The 18,499-nt window shown below is 38.5% G+C and overlaps 1 protein-coding gene across 13 annotated transcripts in view; it reads left to right on the top strand.

The window, feature by feature from the left end:
* The window catches only part of SLMAP (sarcolemma associated protein), a 179,472-nt gene that overhangs the window by 125,327 nt on the left and 35,646 nt on the right, over positions 1-18,499 (top strand). For 11 of the 13 annotated variants that reach the window (XM_023200917.1, XM_023200904.1, XM_023200895.1 and 8 more), the window contains 3 exons: positions 10,674-10,733; positions 17,300-17,380; positions 17,667-17,726. In XM_023200917.1, coding sequence (XP_023056685.1) covers positions 10,674-10,733; positions 17,300-17,380; positions 17,667-17,726 — 201 coding nt within the window. Of the gene's footprint in view, positions 1-10,673; positions 10,734-13,615; positions 13,649-17,039; positions 17,160-17,299; positions 17,381-17,666; positions 17,727-18,499 lie in introns of those variants that run through there. The other 2 variants (XM_023200927.1, XM_023200921.1) reach the window with 2 other exon arrangements.

Raw genomic sequence — 18,499 nt, 5'->3', positions numbered from 1 at the left:
CTAGCCTTCTTTATTTATTAGTGCTTCTATAGTATAATTCACCTTGTGTTTTAAAAATTGGAAAGCAAATCGTTTATTTCCATAAGGTTTTTCATGTCTGTCTTTAATATGATGACAGATTTTTTCAGTTTATGTGTATGAATCTATAAGAGAACAATTTGGTTGTTGGCTCTTTCCATTTACAAGTTGTAGAAAATAAATGAGTTGGAACACATTTAAATTTGTTTTCCTTTTATGGTAAAACAGACTTTTTAAAGAAAAACTTATCTTTTCTGAGAAAAACTTTAAATTCCAGACAAAGAAATTGGACTTTGAACAGAGATTTAAATAATGTTTTGCATAAGTCTCCAGAACTGTAAAGTAAATATTCTCTATTAAAGATCTTTACCACATATAAGCTAGAATTAGGAAGTCACTCCAGTAAAACTTGCTAAAAAAAAAGCCTCAGCTCCTCTTCAGGGGTTCAGATATGAGCTTGGTTTAGGCAAAACTCCACATTTAGTGTTCTCTGCAAATTTTAGTTCCTTAAAGTTTACCATATAAACTTAATGGATACATTGAAACTTTTTGTGTTCTGCTAAAGATGCTTTCCAAATTAAGAAATATTGTATCTCTGAATCTGTTTCATACATATCCATGAACTCTGTCACTTGATTAACTTGTATGCTTAGTGGAAAGATGAAGGGTGAAAGGACATGGAGAACTGCCATCACTTGGTGGGCATAGAGTGAGAGACAGCCTTCCCTGGACTGCTGCCTGCCCCTTTGATTTCTTTTGCTACTGTCTGTTCTAATGAGACAGGCATCACTGCCGGATGCCAGAGAAATTTTCCTGAGGTCTACTTTGTAGAGACAAACTGTCCCAATGGCATCTCTCTCTTAATGATAGAGTTAATCAGTGCCCTAAAGTAAACCTCATGCCTTTGTATTCTTTTTTTTTAACATCTGAGATCTGAGAATGTATTCTTAATCTGTGTTTATTATTATTGTGAGACTTAACTTTTTGATATTATTAGTTTAATTAATATTTCATGTCTTACTGGTTTTTTCCTGATTTTCAGAAAAATTCTCTCTGCCTCTCACCCCCATAACTAGGAAAAATTATAGTCACTATCTGTATATGCTTTTCTCATTCCCTCCTTTTTCTTAGGGCTTTGCTGTCAGAAATTGCCTTATTTGGAGTAATACATTGAATTGATGTTGCTTGTGTGACTGAATGTTTATTTTTCATCACTGTGAGGTCAACCTCTCTGAATAGTCTCAGTATTCTGATTACGTAGTCTACTTGAAACAGATTTTTAGATTTTCATTTTGTAAACTTTTATTTCTCTAAGCCAAAGCAGTTTATGGCAAATAATAGAAAACATATATTGTGTTTCCCTGCTCATAATAGGTTACATCCCTGTAACAGGAAAACTCTGAGTGTCAGCTAGGTGCTGCTAATTTTATTTTTTTATTCTCAGAGTAGTTTATTCAGTCTCAGATGTATTGGAGAGTTGTTTGTACTGATCATTTCCCTTCTCAGCCCACTTTCGAACATATCTACCAGATTTTCTCCCATTGCAACTGCCCAGGTGACAATCTTAAGTACATACCAATGGTGTTTTGGTATGTGTACTGTTGCTTTTTAAAAAAGATCTATTTCCATATTCTTGAAATTGGCCCCTTTCACTTTATTTTCAGTCTATCCTTGAATTCTAAATCCTTTTTCCTCTCTCCTTTTCCTTCCTTTTTTTTCTTTTCTTTCTTTTTTTTTTTTTTTTTTGAAACAGAGTCTTGCTCCATTGCCCAGGCTGGAGTGTAATGGCGTGATATCAGCTCACTGCAACCTCCACCTCCTGGGTTCAGGCAGTTCTCCTGCCTCAGCCTCCCAAGTAGTTGGGATTACAGGCACCCGCTACCAAACCTGGCTAATTTTTTTTTTCGTATTTTTTGTAAAGATGGGGTTTTACCATGTTGGCCAGGCTGGTCTCAAACTCCTGACCTCAGGTGATCCACCCGCCTTAGCCTCCCAAAGGGCTGGGATTACAGGCGTGAGCCGCCATATCCAGTCTTTTTCTTAGATTTTAGGACAAATTGCTTCTGGAACTGTTTTTATGAAAAGGCACAACATCTTCTATAGCAAGAGTTACTTTAACTGATTAAATTTTGCTGCAGAAATAAGTAACCTTATGGAAGTCTGTATTATTAAAATTGGGAGCTTCACAGAGCCTCTCCTGTGAGGTTCTATGTCTCTATTTCTGTTTTGTTAATTATTTCAGAAGGGAAATAATTTTCTGGTTTGAATGCCGATTATAATAATTTGTGTCATGATATTCTAATCTCAGTTTCTTCGTCATATTTGCCCTTGGTGATCTTTTAGGTAGCGTTAGCTCATTTCTATTTATGATGTTTAGAATTCAATGAGAGGGATCTTTATGTGAATTCTGATGCACTCTCTCACTGGCAGTATGATTGTGGGCAATACTGGGCAAATTGACCTCTTTAAACCTTGATTTCTTCATTGATAAAGTGGGATGGTAGTATCTGTCTCATCGAATTATGAAAAGTAATTGAGATCGTATTTATTAAGTGCTCTAAGTAATGCATGACACACTGAAATGTACATTAGTTAACAGGCAGAAAACATGTTGGAGAGGTGTAGAAGCTGTGCATAATTACCAGTATGCATGCTATTTAAAAAATTTGGTGTCAGGCACATATTTTTGATGTCCTAGTCATAACATTTTCTTAATGAAACCCAATTTTGAGACTTAGATATATTTTCCAGGTAGGCAGTTACAGCAGCAGATTGTCTGGTTCTTTTATATTCACTCCCTCCTCTCTTCCAGTCAGTTTGTTTCAGATCCCTAGGAAACTGACATCAGTATCAGATAGTCTGTGCTATTTGGGTTTATCTTCTGCTTTAGTGTTTCAATTAGTTGTAGCTGTCAAGTAAGGAAAATGGCTCTTTAGCTTTAAGGACTCAATCCATTCTTGGCACAGCTGTCTCAAACTTCTGGGATCAAGTGATCCTCCCAATTTGACCTTTCAAAGCATTGGGATTACAGGCATAAGCCACCATGTTCAGCCTCCTTTGAACTTCTTTTGAATGTATTGTTTGCATTGTTTCTCGTTTTTTATTTTATGCCACATAGTAATATGGTTAGTATATAATTTATTTCTGTCAACCAAGAAGTAAATTTGGTTCTCTCTGTTCAGTCTTTGACAAGATTTGAGAGTCTTCTGACTAAACTAAATGCTTAGATGATGGTACTTAAATGTCAAACATACTATACTCTCAGTTCTACTCCTTGGTAGGTTCCCTACAGAGATGCCTGTGTATCAGGTACAAATTCAAGAATGTTCATAGCAGCATTATTCACATTAGATCCAAACTGGAAACAGCCAAAAAGACCCTCAGTAGTTAAATGGATAAATACACTGGGGCATATTGGGTGGAAAAAAAGCCTGACACAAAAGAATACATACTATTTAGTATTCCATTTATACAAAGTTCAAAATCACTAAAATCATATTATTTGGTCATGTATATTTGGGTAGTGTGACTATAAAGAAATATAAGAAATTAAGTACCATGAAAGTCAGGACAGGCTGGGCTCAGTGGTTCACACCTGTAACCCCAGCACTTTAGGAGGCCGAGGTGGGTGGAACACGAGGTCAGGAGTTTGAGACCAGGTTGGCCAACATAGTGAAACCCCATCTCTACTAAAAATACAAAAGATTAGCTGGGCATGGTGGCGGGTGGCAGGCGCCTGTAATCCCAGCTACATGGGAGGCTGAGGCAGGAGACTTGCTTGAACCCGAGAGGTGGAGGTTGCAGTGAGCTGAGATCACACCACTGTACTCCAGCCAGGGAGACAGTGCGAGACTGTCTCAAAAAAAAAAGAAAAACAAAAAAACAAAACACAGAATAGTAGTTACCTTTATGGGAGAGGAAAGGGATTTTATTGGAGGGGAGGGCTTCCTCCCTGTGGGGAGGGCTTTAGGGGTTGGTAGGATGGTTCTATTCCTGACTTGGGCTACAGTCACATAGATATTTGCTTTATGAAAATGTATTAACCTATACCTTTGTGTTTTATGTTCCTTTTTGTATATCTTTTTTTGTTTGTTTTTTTGTTTTGTTCTTGAGACTGAGTCTCGCTCTGTTGCCCAGGCTGGAGTGCAATGGCACGATCTCAGCTCACTGCAACGTCCGCCTCCCAGATTAAAGCGATTCTCCTGTCTCAGCCTCCTGAGTAGCTGGGATTGCAGGTGCATACCACCATGCCCAGCTAACTTGTATTTTTAGTAGAGACGGGGTTTCACCATGTTGACCAGGTTGATCTCGAACTCCTGACCTCAGGTGATCCGCCCTCCTCAGCTTCCCAAAGTGGTGGGATTACAGGCATGAGCCACCACGCTCAGCCTTGTATGTCATTTTTTATAATAAATATGGTTTAAAAATAGTGGAAAATGAATAATCACCTCTCTAGAGTATCCCTCAAAAAAGAGAGTTTTAAGGCCATGTGCAGTGTCTTATACCTGTAGTCCTAGTACTTTGAGAAGCCAAGGTGGGAGGATCGCTTGAGTTCAGGAGTTCGAGACCAGCCTGGCCAACACAGTGAGACTGTGTCTCTACAAAAATAAAAATAAAAATAAAAATAAATTAGCTGGGCATAGTGGCACATGCTTGTAGTCATACCTGCCCGGGAGGCTGAGGTGGGAGGATCGCTTGAGCCCTGGAGCGTGAGGCTGCAGTGAGCCATAATTGCACCACTGCACTCCAGTCTGGGCAACAGAGTGAGACCTTATGTCAGAAATTTTAAAAAAAAGAGTTTTAGGGCTGGGCTCAGTGGCTCAAGCCTGTAATCCCAGCACTTTGGGAGGCCGAGGCAGGCAGATAACGAGGTCAAGAGGTTGAGACCAGCCTGACCAACATCATGAAACCCCATGTCTACTAAAAATATGAAAATTAGCCGGGTGTGGTGGCGTGTGCCTGTAATCCCAACTACTCAGGAGGCTGAGACAGGAGAACTTCTTGAACCCAGGAGACTGATGTTGCAGTGAGCTGAGATCATGCCACTGTATTCCAGCCTGGGTGACAGAGCAAGACTCCATCTCAAAGAACAAAAGAGTTTTCAAAAAGAAGAAAAGCCTTCTACTGTGTCTGTTTCAGTTGTACCAAGTTAGATAGGTCTTTCAAGACCTGCAATTATCATGACAGGAAAGTTCTTTCTTGAGTCTCTGAAGGGGTAAAGTCAGAGGCAGAGATCTCTGATATCACCCCTATTGTATGTATTACACTTGTGACTCCCACAGCATTGAGGTCTCTACACCAAGTTGGAGACTCAGTGGTTACAGACTGTTTTAAACTAGATTATTTATTTATTTTTGAGATGGAATCTCTCTCTGTCACCAGGCTGGAGTGCAGTGGTGCGATCTCAGCTCACTGCAACTTCCACCTCCTGGGTTCAAGCGATTCTCCTGCCTTAGCCTCCTGAGTAGCTGGGATTACAGGCATGTGCCACTATGCCCAGCTAATTTGGCCAAAGTGGGCAGATTGCTTGAGCTCAGGAGTTCGAGACCAGCTTGGGCAACATGGTGAAACCCTGTCTCTACAAAAAATGCAAACCATCAGCCAGACATGGTGGTGTGTACCTGTAATTCCAGCTACTTGGGAGGCTGAGGTGGGAGGATGGCTTGAGCCTGGGAGGTGGAGATTGCAGTGGGCAGAGATCACGCCACTGCACTCCAGCCTGCGTGATAAGAGCTGGACCTTGTCTCAAAAAAAAAAAAAAAAAAAAACATAAAAAAAGTCTCCCAACAAACTGCCACTGTGTGTTTTGGGTGTAATAAGCCCTGCACACGCATATAATAAGACTTTGTCAGCTTCTTATTGCCTTACCCTTGAATATGAAGAGAAAGCCAAGATCAGACTTTTGAGGAAATTCTTTCTTGACAAAGAGATCAAACCCAAAAAAGAAAAAACACAGAAAAATGTGAGTAGGGAAGAAATAGGAAAAAGGTAAAAAGTAGAACCTTTTTTTTTTTTGAGACGGAGTTTCACTCTTCTTGCCCAGGCTGGAGTGCAATGGCGCGATCTTGGCTCACCACAACCTCTGCCGCTGGGTTCAAGCAATTCTCCTCCCCTAGCCTCCCGAGTAGCTGGGATTAGAGGCATCCACCACCACGCCCAGCTAAATTTGTATTTTTAGTAGAGATGGGGTTTCTCCATGTTGGTCAGTCTGGTCTCGAACTCCCAACCTCAGGTGATCGGCCTGCCTCAGCCTCCCAAAGTGGTGGGATTACGGGCATGAGCCACCACGCCCGGCCAGCTTGTTGTTGTTGTTTTGTTTTGTTTTGTTTTTCTGAGACAAAGTCTTGCCCTGTCGCCCAGGCTGGAGTACAGTGGTGCAATCTTGGCTCACTGTAAACTTTGCCTCCCAGATTCAAGCAATTCTCCTGCCTTAGCCTCCTGAATAGCTGGGATTACAGGCACGCATCACCACGCCCAGCTAATTTTTGTGTTTTTGGTAGAGACGGGGTTTCACCATGTTGATAAGGCTGGTCTCGAACTCCTGACCTCATAATCCGCCCACCTCGGCCTCCGAAAATGCTGGGATTACAGGCATGAGCCACTGCGCCCAAGAAGCAGAAACTTTAAAAAATATATAAAATATATATATGTGTGTGTATATATATATATTTTTTGAGACGGATTCTCGCTCTGTTGTCCAGGCTGGAGCACAGTGGCATGATCTCGGCTCACTGCAACCTCTGCCACCCGGATTCAAGAGATCCTTCTGCCTCAGCCTCCTGAGTAGCTGGGATTACAGGCACCCACCACCACGCCTGGCTAATTTTTGTATTTTTAGTAGAGCCGGGTTTTCACCATGTTGGCCAGGCTGGTCTCGAACTCCTGACCTCAGGTGAACTACCTGCCTTGGCCTCCCAGTGTGCTGGGATTACAGGCATGAGCCACTGCACCCAGCTTAAAAGTATAATTTTTGAAGTTTTATGGATGAAGCAAGATAAAGATGGTATTTTTAAAAGGAGCAGGGAGCAAATAGAATTTTTGAAAACTGAAAATATAATACCAGATTTTTAAAAACTGTAAGAAGATTGAGGAGAAAGTAGAGGAAGTGTCCCAGAAAATATAAGAAAAAGTCAAGAGTTTTGTTTTGTTTTGTTTTTCAAGAGGGAAAATTAAAGAAAATTTGGGGTTTAATCCTAGAGATCTAATATCTTAATAATGAATTCCAGAGGGGGAGAATAGCGGAGAGCGAGAGAATGGAATAATTTATCAATTAAGTAAAATACAAGATAATTCCCCAGAAGTGAAAGGTATGAGCTTATAAACTGAAAAAAAAAATGCACCGAGTACTTAGCACAATATATTTTAAATGACCACTCATTAAGCCAGACACAGAATGTCATATGTTATATTGTTTTATTTATATGAAATATCCAGAACAGGTAAATCCATAGAGATAGCAAGCAGATGTGTGACCGACCGCCAGGGACTGGTGAGGTGGAGATGGGGAGTAAATGCTTAATGGGTATAGGGTTTTTGTTTGGGTAATGAAAATGTTTTGGAACTAGGTACAACATAGTGAATATACTAAATTCTACGGCATTGTTCACTTTAAAATGGTTGTTTTATGTTATGTGAATTTCACCTCATTTAAGGAAAAAAGAGACTACACACTGAGGAATATGAAATTTAAGAACACCAGGAATAAACAGAACATTCTGAAACCTTCTAGAGAGAAACAAAGGATATCATATAGTCTTAATAAGCTAAATTTATAATATAGTGATAAATAAGCCATGAGATCTTTTTTTTTTTTTTTGAGTGTCGCTCTTGTTGCCCAGGCTGAAGTGCAATGGCGTGATCTCTGCTCACCGCAATCTCCGCCTCCCAGGTTCAAACAATTCTCCTGCCTCAGCCTCCTGAGTAGCTGGAATTACAGGCATGCGCCACCACATCCGGCTAATTTTGGGGTTTCTCCATGTTGGTCAAGCTGGTCTCGAACTCCCGACCTCAGGTGATCCACCCACCTCGGCCTCCCAAAGTGCTGGGATTACAGGCATGAGCCACCGTGCCTGGCCAAGCCATGAAATCTTAATGGCTCAACTAAAGAAACATTTATTTCTCATTCACACTACATGTCCATGGTGAGGAAGACCACTCTACTCCATATTGTCACTCAGAGATCTAGACAGATGGAGTCTTTACTATCTTACGATGTTGCTGTCTCAGCATACAGCTTCTAGAGTTCCTGTGGTGGGATAAGGTGTAAAAAACGTGTATTTTCTCTTAAATGCTTTGGCCCTGGCTAGCATCAGTCCTATGAATCTTCCTCAGTGCTAGGGAGTTGGGATGTGCAGTCCTCCCTGATGCCCAAACAGAACAGGCAAATCAGGTGTTGCTGAGTGTAAGAAATCCCTACTATGTGTACTGAGGAACAGGATTCAGGCTGTATTAGACTCACCTTCTGGTTGGAAGCTAGAAGACAGTGGAACAATGCTTTCAAAATTCTGACACAAACGTATTTCCTGTAGATTTGTGTATCTAGTGAAACCATCAATCACATGTGAAGGTAGAATGCTAACATTTTCAGAGAAGCAAAATCACAAAGTATTTAACTTCTGTTCACTCCTTTTCAGGAAATTATAAGAGGATATGTTACAATAAAACAAAAGAATAAAACAGAAGGAGGAAGATGGGGATATATAATGTGATAAATTACTTGGTGTGTTTGACAGTATTGAAAGTTGTATGGTTCTGTGAGAACTTGGGCTATGTTTGAAATATATACAAATTAATAAAACAAAAAAAGAAGCATTATAAATTCTGAGTATACTGAAGGCCATACAAGGAAGGAAATATAATTAGTAGTATACTGTATGACTCATTATATACAATAATTTTTCAATATAAATGCTGAGTATGGGCCAGGCACAATGACTCATACCTGTAATCCCAGCATTTTGGGAGGCTGAGGCGGGTGGAGGTCAAGAGATCAAGACCATCCTGGCCAACATGGTAAAACCCCATCTCTACTAAAAACACAAAAATTACCTGGGCATGGTGGTGTGGACCTGTAGCCCCAGCTACTCAGGAGGCTGAGGCAGGAGAATTATTTGAACCCGGGAGGCAGAGGTTGCAGGGAGCTGAGATTGTGTCACTGCACTCCAGGCTGCACTCCAGCCTGGCGATAGAGTGAGACTCCGTCTCAAAACAAAAAAAAAGGACTGGTTATAGATTGACAAAATACAACTCTTGAGGATGGTAGTAGAAAATGGCAAAGCTTAACCATGTAAAATAGATTGTCAATAAATATCTAAAATAGAAAAACAAAAAATCAATATATTATTTAGAAATATAAATGTAAGTATCAGAAGAAATGGCTAAAAGTTGTAGGAAGTGAATTTTAGGAATGGAGTGAAGTAGGACAGAGGACAGCTAGGACAGCTTACATTATACATGTTAATCAAAATCTGTTACTTTCTGTTTTTGTTTTTGGGTTTTTGTTTTTTTTTTTTTGAGATGGAGTCTCGCTCTGTTGCCCAGGCTAAAGTACAGCGGCACCATCTCTGCTCACTGCAAGCTCCGCCTCCCGGGATCACGCCATTCTCCTGCCTCAGCCTCCCGAGTAGCTAGGACTACAGGCGCCCACCACCATGCCCGGCGAATTTTTTGTATTTCTAGTAGAGACAGGGTTTCATCGTGTTAGCCAGGATAGTCTCGATCTCCTGACCTTGTGGTCTGCCTGCCTCGGCCTCCCAAAGTGCTGGGATTACAGGCGTGAGCCACCGCGCCTGGCCCCTCTTTCTGTTTTTAAAAAGGCAGAGTCAAAGTGCCACATACTGCAAAGAGCCTATGAGAAATGAAAATTAAGAAAAGGAGCCATGGGCATTGAGAGACAAGAGGCTATAATGATATTGGAGCAGTTTCAGTGGTTGAGTGGTGGGTGTAGACCAAGTTGCAGTTGGTTGTAAAGTAAAAGAATAGAAAATTTTCTTCACATATATTGCAAATGAGTAAATTGAAGGAGACTAACTGACATGCAGGAATAAATAAGGGGACACAGACTAGATATATCTTCTTCAATGAAATGTAGAATATGAAAATATGACTTTAAATTATAAAGAAGTAACATTATACGTTTACAGAGAATCCCCCATAAAACAAAACAAAATTTTTTATTTCTTTGAATAGTTAGCTTTTCTAAAATGATTTATTTACTGAAATACATTATATAGACATCTCTGCTGAATTATGTCAGCAGAGAACAGTAAACTATCGGTATAACTTAATTTTTATTACTTCATTTGAATAAATACCTTTTCATAAGTCATTTATTTTAACTTAATAGCCTTGATCTAAAGAGGATTGCTTTGATTATTTCTTCTGAGCCCTTTTTATAAAAAGATCTAGGCTTTTAAAATAAGGTGAAAATAAAAGGCAGATTACCTGCCTGCCCCTAGTTTTCTGCATTAATGTGATTGCTCCATCATAGTTCCAGTTCTCTTAGTTCCCCTTCCAGATTCAAGTTTTTATTCAAGCTTGGTCATAGGAGTAATGTTATCATCTTTAAATTTGGTCATGGAATGTGTTACACTGCCCAGCTCAGGGAAATGCTGCTCAGTTTGGGCTTGGATGGTAACGTTTATTTTCCTTGGCAGAGAAGCTGATCGTCGAAGGGCATCTAACCAAAGTGGTAGAAGAAACAAAGCTTTCAAAAGGTTTGTTTTCTGTTTTTTCTATGTTTTTTGACAGTTCTTTTGGATAATGAAGGTTAGTATATATTTTCAAGGTTATAGTATTTTAACCATCCGTTTACTTCTTATAGCTCACAAAATAGCAAGCCAGTAAGAGTATCAGATAATGTATAAAATAATTAGACTTCTGTTTTAAGAAGGGTGTCTTAACTGGAATGTGTCTTTTTAAGTGGATGTATATTTATGTTTTTTTGAATGTTAGTACTTGGTATAGGTTTCTTTAGGTATTAAAGATTTGTTGCAATCTCTCTCACTCCCAGCATTAATTTCAGCTTTGATCTCAAAAAAAAAAAAAAAAAAAAAAATGTAAATCTTTTGTGATACAACTTAAGTGAAACATGCTTGCAGTTCTTTTTTGGGAGTTGCTGTACCTTTAAAATCTCTTATGATGTTTAATTCCTTAATTTTTGGCATCTCAGTTTGATTTAAACAAAATTAATGACTTTTGTGAATGTAGAGTCTTCTTATATTTTATAATGAGTAGTCCAGTAATGGCCCAAAGTAGTTTATTGTGTTAATTCTGTTAAAATTGTCAGAGAAGAAAAGTGAGTTTTAAAGCACCATATTGTCAAGTCACTTTTATACATAGGGAAATTAGGCAAATAAATTTGGTGGCATGTGTTTATCATAGTAGAACTTTCATTAGACTATTCCAGTATAAAATTTAAAACTAGATTCACAGTCTTTTTGGCCAGTTAAAACATTGGGTTATAAAAGTTTGAGATACTTAATTTTAGTACATTCTATTTTATTAAAGTAACTGGATTCATTTGGCTTTTTTAACCATTTAAGAGAATGGTGTTATTTCAGATATCTCATGGTTTCCATTTTGAATTTTGTGCACAGCAAATGCCATATTTGGGGAAAAAATGCACAGAATATGCATCATTAATATTGTTCTGGCAAACAGGCATTGAGTTTCAGAACAGTGAACTATTTTTAGTACATATGGCAATTTTTTTCACCTTATTAAAGTGAGATGAGAACAGACCTTAAAATAGCTTTTACCTCACCATCCAAATACCTATTCAGATTAGTTGGTTGAATAGCCAGCACTTTGAAGTAGAGCCTTAGGAAAAAAAAAAAAAATGAATGCTTCTTTAATTAAAATGTTTTGCTGTCTTAGCGCTTATATTTAATGCATTCTAAATTAGAAAATATGTTCTTGAAATTATGTTGTGTCATTATTGGAAAAGTTTTGTGTGTTACTGATTTCCCTTTTTAATTTATTGTTTTTATCTTATTGATACATAATAGATGTGCATATTTTCAGGATATGTTTTATAGTCTGCTACATTCGTTTAATGTATCAAGATCAAATCAGAGTAATTAGAATATCATCACTTTAAATATTTATCTTTGTATGATTTCCTTGTAAACCTGACTGTAAACTGTTTATTGGAAGTTTTAAAGAACATGCCTTTTGATCCAGCAATTCCACTTTTGGGTTTTTAACCTTTTGTTGTTGTTGTTGTTGAAACGGAGTTTCGCTCTTGTTGCCCAGGCTGGAGTGAAGTGGCACAATCTCAGCTCACTATAACCTCCACCTTCTGGGTTCAAGTGATTCTCCTGCCTCAGCCTCCTGAGTAGCTGGAATTATAGGCACATGCCACCATGCCCGGCTAATTTTGTATTTTTAGTAGAGAATGAGGTTTCACCATGTTGGTCAGGCTGGTCTCAAACTCCTGACCTCAGGTGATCCACCCACCTCGGTCTCCCAAAGTGCTGGGATTACAGGTGTGAGCCACCATGTCTAGCCTGGGTTTTTAATCTTAAGGAACAAATTGGACTAATGAGCAAGAATGTTTGTTTCAGTGTTGTTTAAAAGCAACAAGAGGAAAGCATTAGGATCCATTAATAAGGGTATTTATTAAATAAATTATGGCAAATAAGTCCATGTAAATGAATAGAATATGTTCTTTAAGGATGATAATACAAATATAAGCTTTATATACTCAGGGATTTTTCTATCAGTAGCAAACATTTTACTAGCACCTTTCACAGTTAATATGCAAAGATAGGCTAATCCTTGTAACAAACTAGATGGCTGAAATAAGTTACGTTTTAAATCGCACTATAAAGTGTTTTATTTTGGATTTGGCTAAATTGTCTTTAATTGGCAATGTTTTTGGTGGAATTTTCTTGTTTGGATTGAAAATATCAATTGCCATAAATGAACAAATTACCAATGAAAATATCAATTGCCATGAATGAACAATTACCAACTGTTACCAGTCTTACCTCTTCTCTTACTTCTAGAACATGTATCACCTAACGCAAAATGTACTTTCTGTTTAATCTCTAACTCAACTTGCAGTCATTACATGTCTATATATAGCTTTGGAGGTAGAAGTAGAAAGAATATATGTAGCTAATTCTACCACTAACTAGCTGTATGCCCTCAGGCAACTTCCGTTCTTTAAACCTCAGTTCCCTCACTTGTAAAGTGAGATTGACAAAATGTGAGCCACCACTCATGGCCTTGTGTTTCATTCTTGAATAGATTTGATTTGCCTCTATGTAACTATAGTATCAGGACACAACATTGAGGATCCATGACTTGACTTGCTAAAAACATGCTTTCTGGCCAACCTCGGTGACTCACACCTGTAATCCCAGCACTTTGGGAGGCCAAGATAAGAGGATCACTTGAGCCCAGGAGTTCGAGACCAGCCTGGGCAACGTAGGAAGACACTGTCTCTTAAAACACACACACACACACACACACACTTGCTTTCTTTTTTTTTTTTGGAGATGGAGTCTTGCTCTGTTGCCCAGGCTGCTGGAGTACCGTGGCGCGATCTCGGCTTACTGCAAGCTCTGCCTCCAGGGTTCACACCATTCTCCTGCCTCATCCTCCCTAGTAGCTGGGACTACAGGTACCCGCCATCATGCCCGGCTAATTTTTTGTAGTTTTAGTAGAGACGGGGTTTCACTGTGTTACCCAGGATAGTCTCGATCTCCTGACCTCATGATCTACCTGCCTCGGCCTCCCAAAGTGCCGGGATTACCAAACTTGCTTTCTTAATCAGAGTAGATATATGCTTTCAATCATCCTTTAAAATATATATATATGTGTGTGTGTGTGTGTGTGTGTGTGTGTGTGTATGTGTGTGTATATATATATATATATATATCTACTATGTACTAGGCACTATTCTATGCACTGGGAATATAGCAGTTAATGAAACAGACATTCCAGCCTGGGCAACATAGGGAGACCCTATCTCTTCAAAAAAATAAAATAAAAAATTAGCCAGATGTGGTGATGCACACCTCTGGTCTCAGCTATTCAGCAGGCTCAGGTGGGAGGATGGCTTGAGCCCAGGAAGCTAAGTCTGCAGTGAGCTGCAGTTGTGCCACTGCACTCCAGCCTGGGCAACAGAGCAAGACCCTGTCTCAAAAAAAAAAAAAAAAGGAAAGAAAAAAAAAAAAAAAAACAGGCAATCTCTGCTATCAGTTAGTTACATTCCAGTGACATCTTGATGGAAAATTTGGCCCTACCTTTAAGGCAACTTTACCTTCCCAGCTAATGCTCTAAATATAGAATAAGAGTTCTTCTAGGCTAGAAGAATACTTTTGAAAATATACTTCTTATTTACCTAATATTTTGATCCTAAAATTGCCAAAAATATTAAAATCGGGGAGAGCTGTTTTCCTGTTTTCCTTTTTGTTCCTCCAGAGTGGTTCCTTTTGTAACCATATATGGAGATTAGATGTATTAGCCTCTTTTATTTGAGAATGTAAGTTTGTGATCAAAACTAGAACATTCAGAAATTTCTGATTTTAGCATACTATGAATGCAGCAGTGGTCACAGATTAGATTCCCATGGGCCTCCATGGCCAGTGACTTCACTTCTAATCTAAGTTCCCTGTCGCTAAGCAGTTGACCTTTGACTACAAATGGCAGGGAGAAAAGAAGCAAAGACTTCTTGAAATTCATCACCCATTTCACAAGTTAAGCCACAAATTCTAGGGATATTGTTATATGGAATAGCCATAACAAGTTATATTTTAATGTTGTATTAAATATTTTGACAGTAATGGTGTTAGATGTGTTTCTAATTTCTTTCAAAATAGAAAATATATTTTAATTTCCTTGATTATAAAACAATATATATATTTCTACAAATTTTTCAATGTATGACTATGTGAAGTTAAAAAGTAAATGTGTCCACCATGTCCCTGTCTCCAGAAATAACTAATGATATCTCTATTGTAGATCCTTCCATACCTTGAATAAATATATGCAGTTAAAAATTCATAGATAAATGTATAACATGGGGTCACATTATACATACTGCTCTTTATTAGGCTTTTTACTTAGTAGTAAATATATCTTGAATAGTTTTCATTCCATAATATATGTATATTTCATTTTCCTATAACGAACAATACTTCAGTGAGCATTATGTATCCCATATGTGCTGTGTTATTTCCTTTAGGAAAAGTACTAGAAGTGGGCATGCACATACAAACAGTGAAATCAGGTGTGTAACATTATAAAAATATATGCTTTATAAATTTATAATCTCACTAAGGAAAGAAGATATATACACATACACAGAATAATACAAAATAGAGTATGATTAATTGAGGAAACAAAAGACACAGAGAAGATACAATTAAAAGGAGCACCATGGTGGAGAAATGAAGAATTCCTTAGAATTGATGGGACTTAAACTGTATATTACAGAATGAATAGGCCAAATAGAGAAAATGGCTGTTTTGAGATTAGGGAAATATTGAATCAAACAAATAATTGCAGGACATAATGCAGGCATGTACCAGCCCTATAAAGAAGCTAGCATGACCAGAGCAGAGCTCCTGTGGGAAATAATGTAGGGACCAGATTACGGCTAAATTCTGCTGTGTAAAGTTTGACCGAAGCCTTGTGCAGAATGGGGAGATAGGATTCCCCTATAGGATTTTATTCAGAGAAATGACGTTCCCTGCAAATGCTACCCTAAAGAATGCCATAGGCCAGGTGTGGTGGTTCACACCTGTAATTCTAGCACTTGGGAGACAGGTGGAAGGATTACTTGAACCCAGGAGTTCAAGACTAGCGTGGGCAACGTAGTGACACCCCCTCTAAAAAAGAAAAAAAAAAAAAAAGGAAATTTCGTAGTATATACAGATGTGCCATTACAGATGAGAATCTGGGGCCTAATTAATTGCCAGTCATCTTTGATAAACTGTTGGGCCTATAGTAAGGATTTCTGAGGACAATTATTTGAAAAGTAGGCCTAAGATGTCTTCATTGGACCAGGCAGAAGACCTCTTGTAAATAATTTCAAAACTTTTTTTTCTTTCTTTCTTTATTTTTTTTATTTTATTTATTTATTTATTTGTTTGTTTATTTATTTATTTATTTTGAGACAAAGTCTCACTCTGTCACCCAGGCTGGAATGCAATGGCACAATCTCGGGTCACTGCAACATCCACCTCCCAGGTTCAAGCAATTCTCTACCTCAACCTCCTGAGTAGCTGGGATTACAGGTCGCCAGGACCACGTCCAGCTAATTTTTTGTGTTTTTGGTAGAGATGGGGTTTCACTATCTTGGCCATGCTGGTCTTGAACTCCTGACCTCGTGATCCATCCGCCTTGGCCTCCCAAAGTGCTGGGATTACAGGCATGAGCCACCGCACCCAGCCCAAAACTTTTTAAAAAGTTTTTTCTTGGCCAGGTGCAATGGCTGATGCCTGTAATTCTAGTGCTTTGGGAGGCTGAGATGGGAGGATCAGTTTAGCCCAGGAGTTTGAGACCAGCCTAGGCAACATAGCAAGACCTTATCTCTACTAAAAATATAAAAAAGATAGCTGGGTGTAGTGGCATGGTCCTGAAGTCCCAGCTGCTCGGGAGGTTGAGGCAGGAGGATCCTTTGAGCCCAGGAGGTCAAGGTTGTAGTGAGCTGTGTTTGTCCCACTGCGCTCCAGCCTGGACAACAGAGCAAGACCCTGTCTCCAAAAAGAAAAAGTTTTTTCTTACTGTGATTCAGGGACAGTTATCTTTAGAAATAAAAGACTGTTAATTTTCTTATTTTAAATGCCACTTTTTTAAATAAGAATAATCTTTTTTTTTTTTTAAGGGTTTTATTATTTGAGTAAAATCTTACTAAGGCAGCCTTCTTACTCATGTTTTTATGTAACAGAGCCTTTTCCTTTAATCATCTTTATACAGTGTCCACATTGTCTTGGGAATTGTACTATATTTGTTGCAGTTTTTTGAATACTTTAGCAAAGCTTGCTTCGTTTTTGTTTCCAGTTGGCAAGTGGACAACCTTGAACAAAAGCCCCAGCCCTCAGCAAAGCAGACATGATCCACATTATAATTTAATATGAGCTACGTGTAATAACCAGTATTCCATTTTGGACAAGGGTGACAAAGAAGTAAGAGATTCAGTGACCTGACCTGTTTTAAAAGTACTTTGCGTACCTGTAGATTTTGAGCATTCATAGCCTGAAGCAGTTTTATTGATATAAGATATTTAACTGTAATAAGATTTTACTTTTACTTTTTTTCTTGGTAGAAAATCAGACAAGAGCAAAAGAATCTGATTTATCAGATACTCTGAGTCCAAGCAAGGAAAAAAGCAGTGACGACACTACAGGTGAGTTTTAACCTCATATTTACAGACCTGCAGCTGTTAATGGCAGTTTAGGTGTATAGGTTAATGTGAGTGGAGATTTCAAAGTTTGCGTTTGGCGGAAAAAAAAAAAAAACACTTCCATTTATCAAGTCATCCCCTTTGAATGTTGGATATTTTGTTAAAACTACTTTCAGCTACCCAAATATAATAGCTGTGTCAATTCCGGTTGTTTATTTTGATAACAATAGCTTTCTGATAGATCTGAATACTGTCTATAATTATATACTTATTTTTTTCCTCTCTGTAGACGCCCAAATGGATGAACAGGACCTAAATGAGCCTCTTGCCAAAGTGTCCCTTTTAAAAGGTACTTTAATATGTTTTTATTACATCGTAAACCAGGGTATCAAATCACCCTTTGCCATAAAATCTGTTCTAGATATTATGTGAAGTTTTCATTTTTAGTTGAGAGATTAAGATGGGTTCTGTAAAGTAGCAGGAACTAAAAATTTAAAGTTTTGGTGTTTATACCCAATATTTCAAACAATGTCAAATAATTTGGATCAGTCAAGATTATAAGGAACAAACTGTTCAGTGATAGAATATGAAATGCAGCTGTGTTTTTTGTTTACACTTGTATCTCTAATATGAATTTATTAGCACTTTTAACATAATTAGAATAAGGTGAAAATCTTAACTCTCTTGAAAGACTCACCAGTTTGCTCTGTTACCATATGGTAGCAGTTGTAAATTTCCTTATTTTCTGGTGTTCTTCATCTTCTAGTAAATATCCCCAGGTTCTTACGACACTCTTCTAGAAATTTTGGGCTAAGAAATTTTAGATAGATGGCCAGGCGTGGTGGCTCACACCTGTAATCCCAGCACTTTGGGAGGCCAAGGCAGGTGGATCACGTGAGGTCAGGAGTTCGAGACCAGCCTGAGCAACATGGAGAAACCCTGTCTCTACTAAAAATACCAGATTAGCCAGCCATGGTGGTGCATGCCTGTAATCTCAGCTCCTAGGGAGGCTGAGGCAGGAGAATCATTTGAACTCAGGAGGCAGAAGTTGCGATGAGCTGAGGTCATGCCATTGCACTCCAGCCTGGGCAATAAGAGCAAAACTGAAAAGAAAGAAAGAAA

The sequence above is a fragment of the Piliocolobus tephrosceles genome, chromosome 2 (genome assembly GCF_002776525.5).
Source record: "Piliocolobus tephrosceles isolate RC106 chromosome 2, ASM277652v3, whole genome shotgun sequence".
Classification (NCBI taxonomy): domain Eukaryota; kingdom Metazoa; phylum Chordata; class Mammalia; order Primates; family Cercopithecidae; genus Piliocolobus; species Piliocolobus tephrosceles.
The sequence above is the reverse complement of the archived record's forward strand: the minus strand, read 5'-3'. Positions and strand labels throughout refer to the sequence as shown.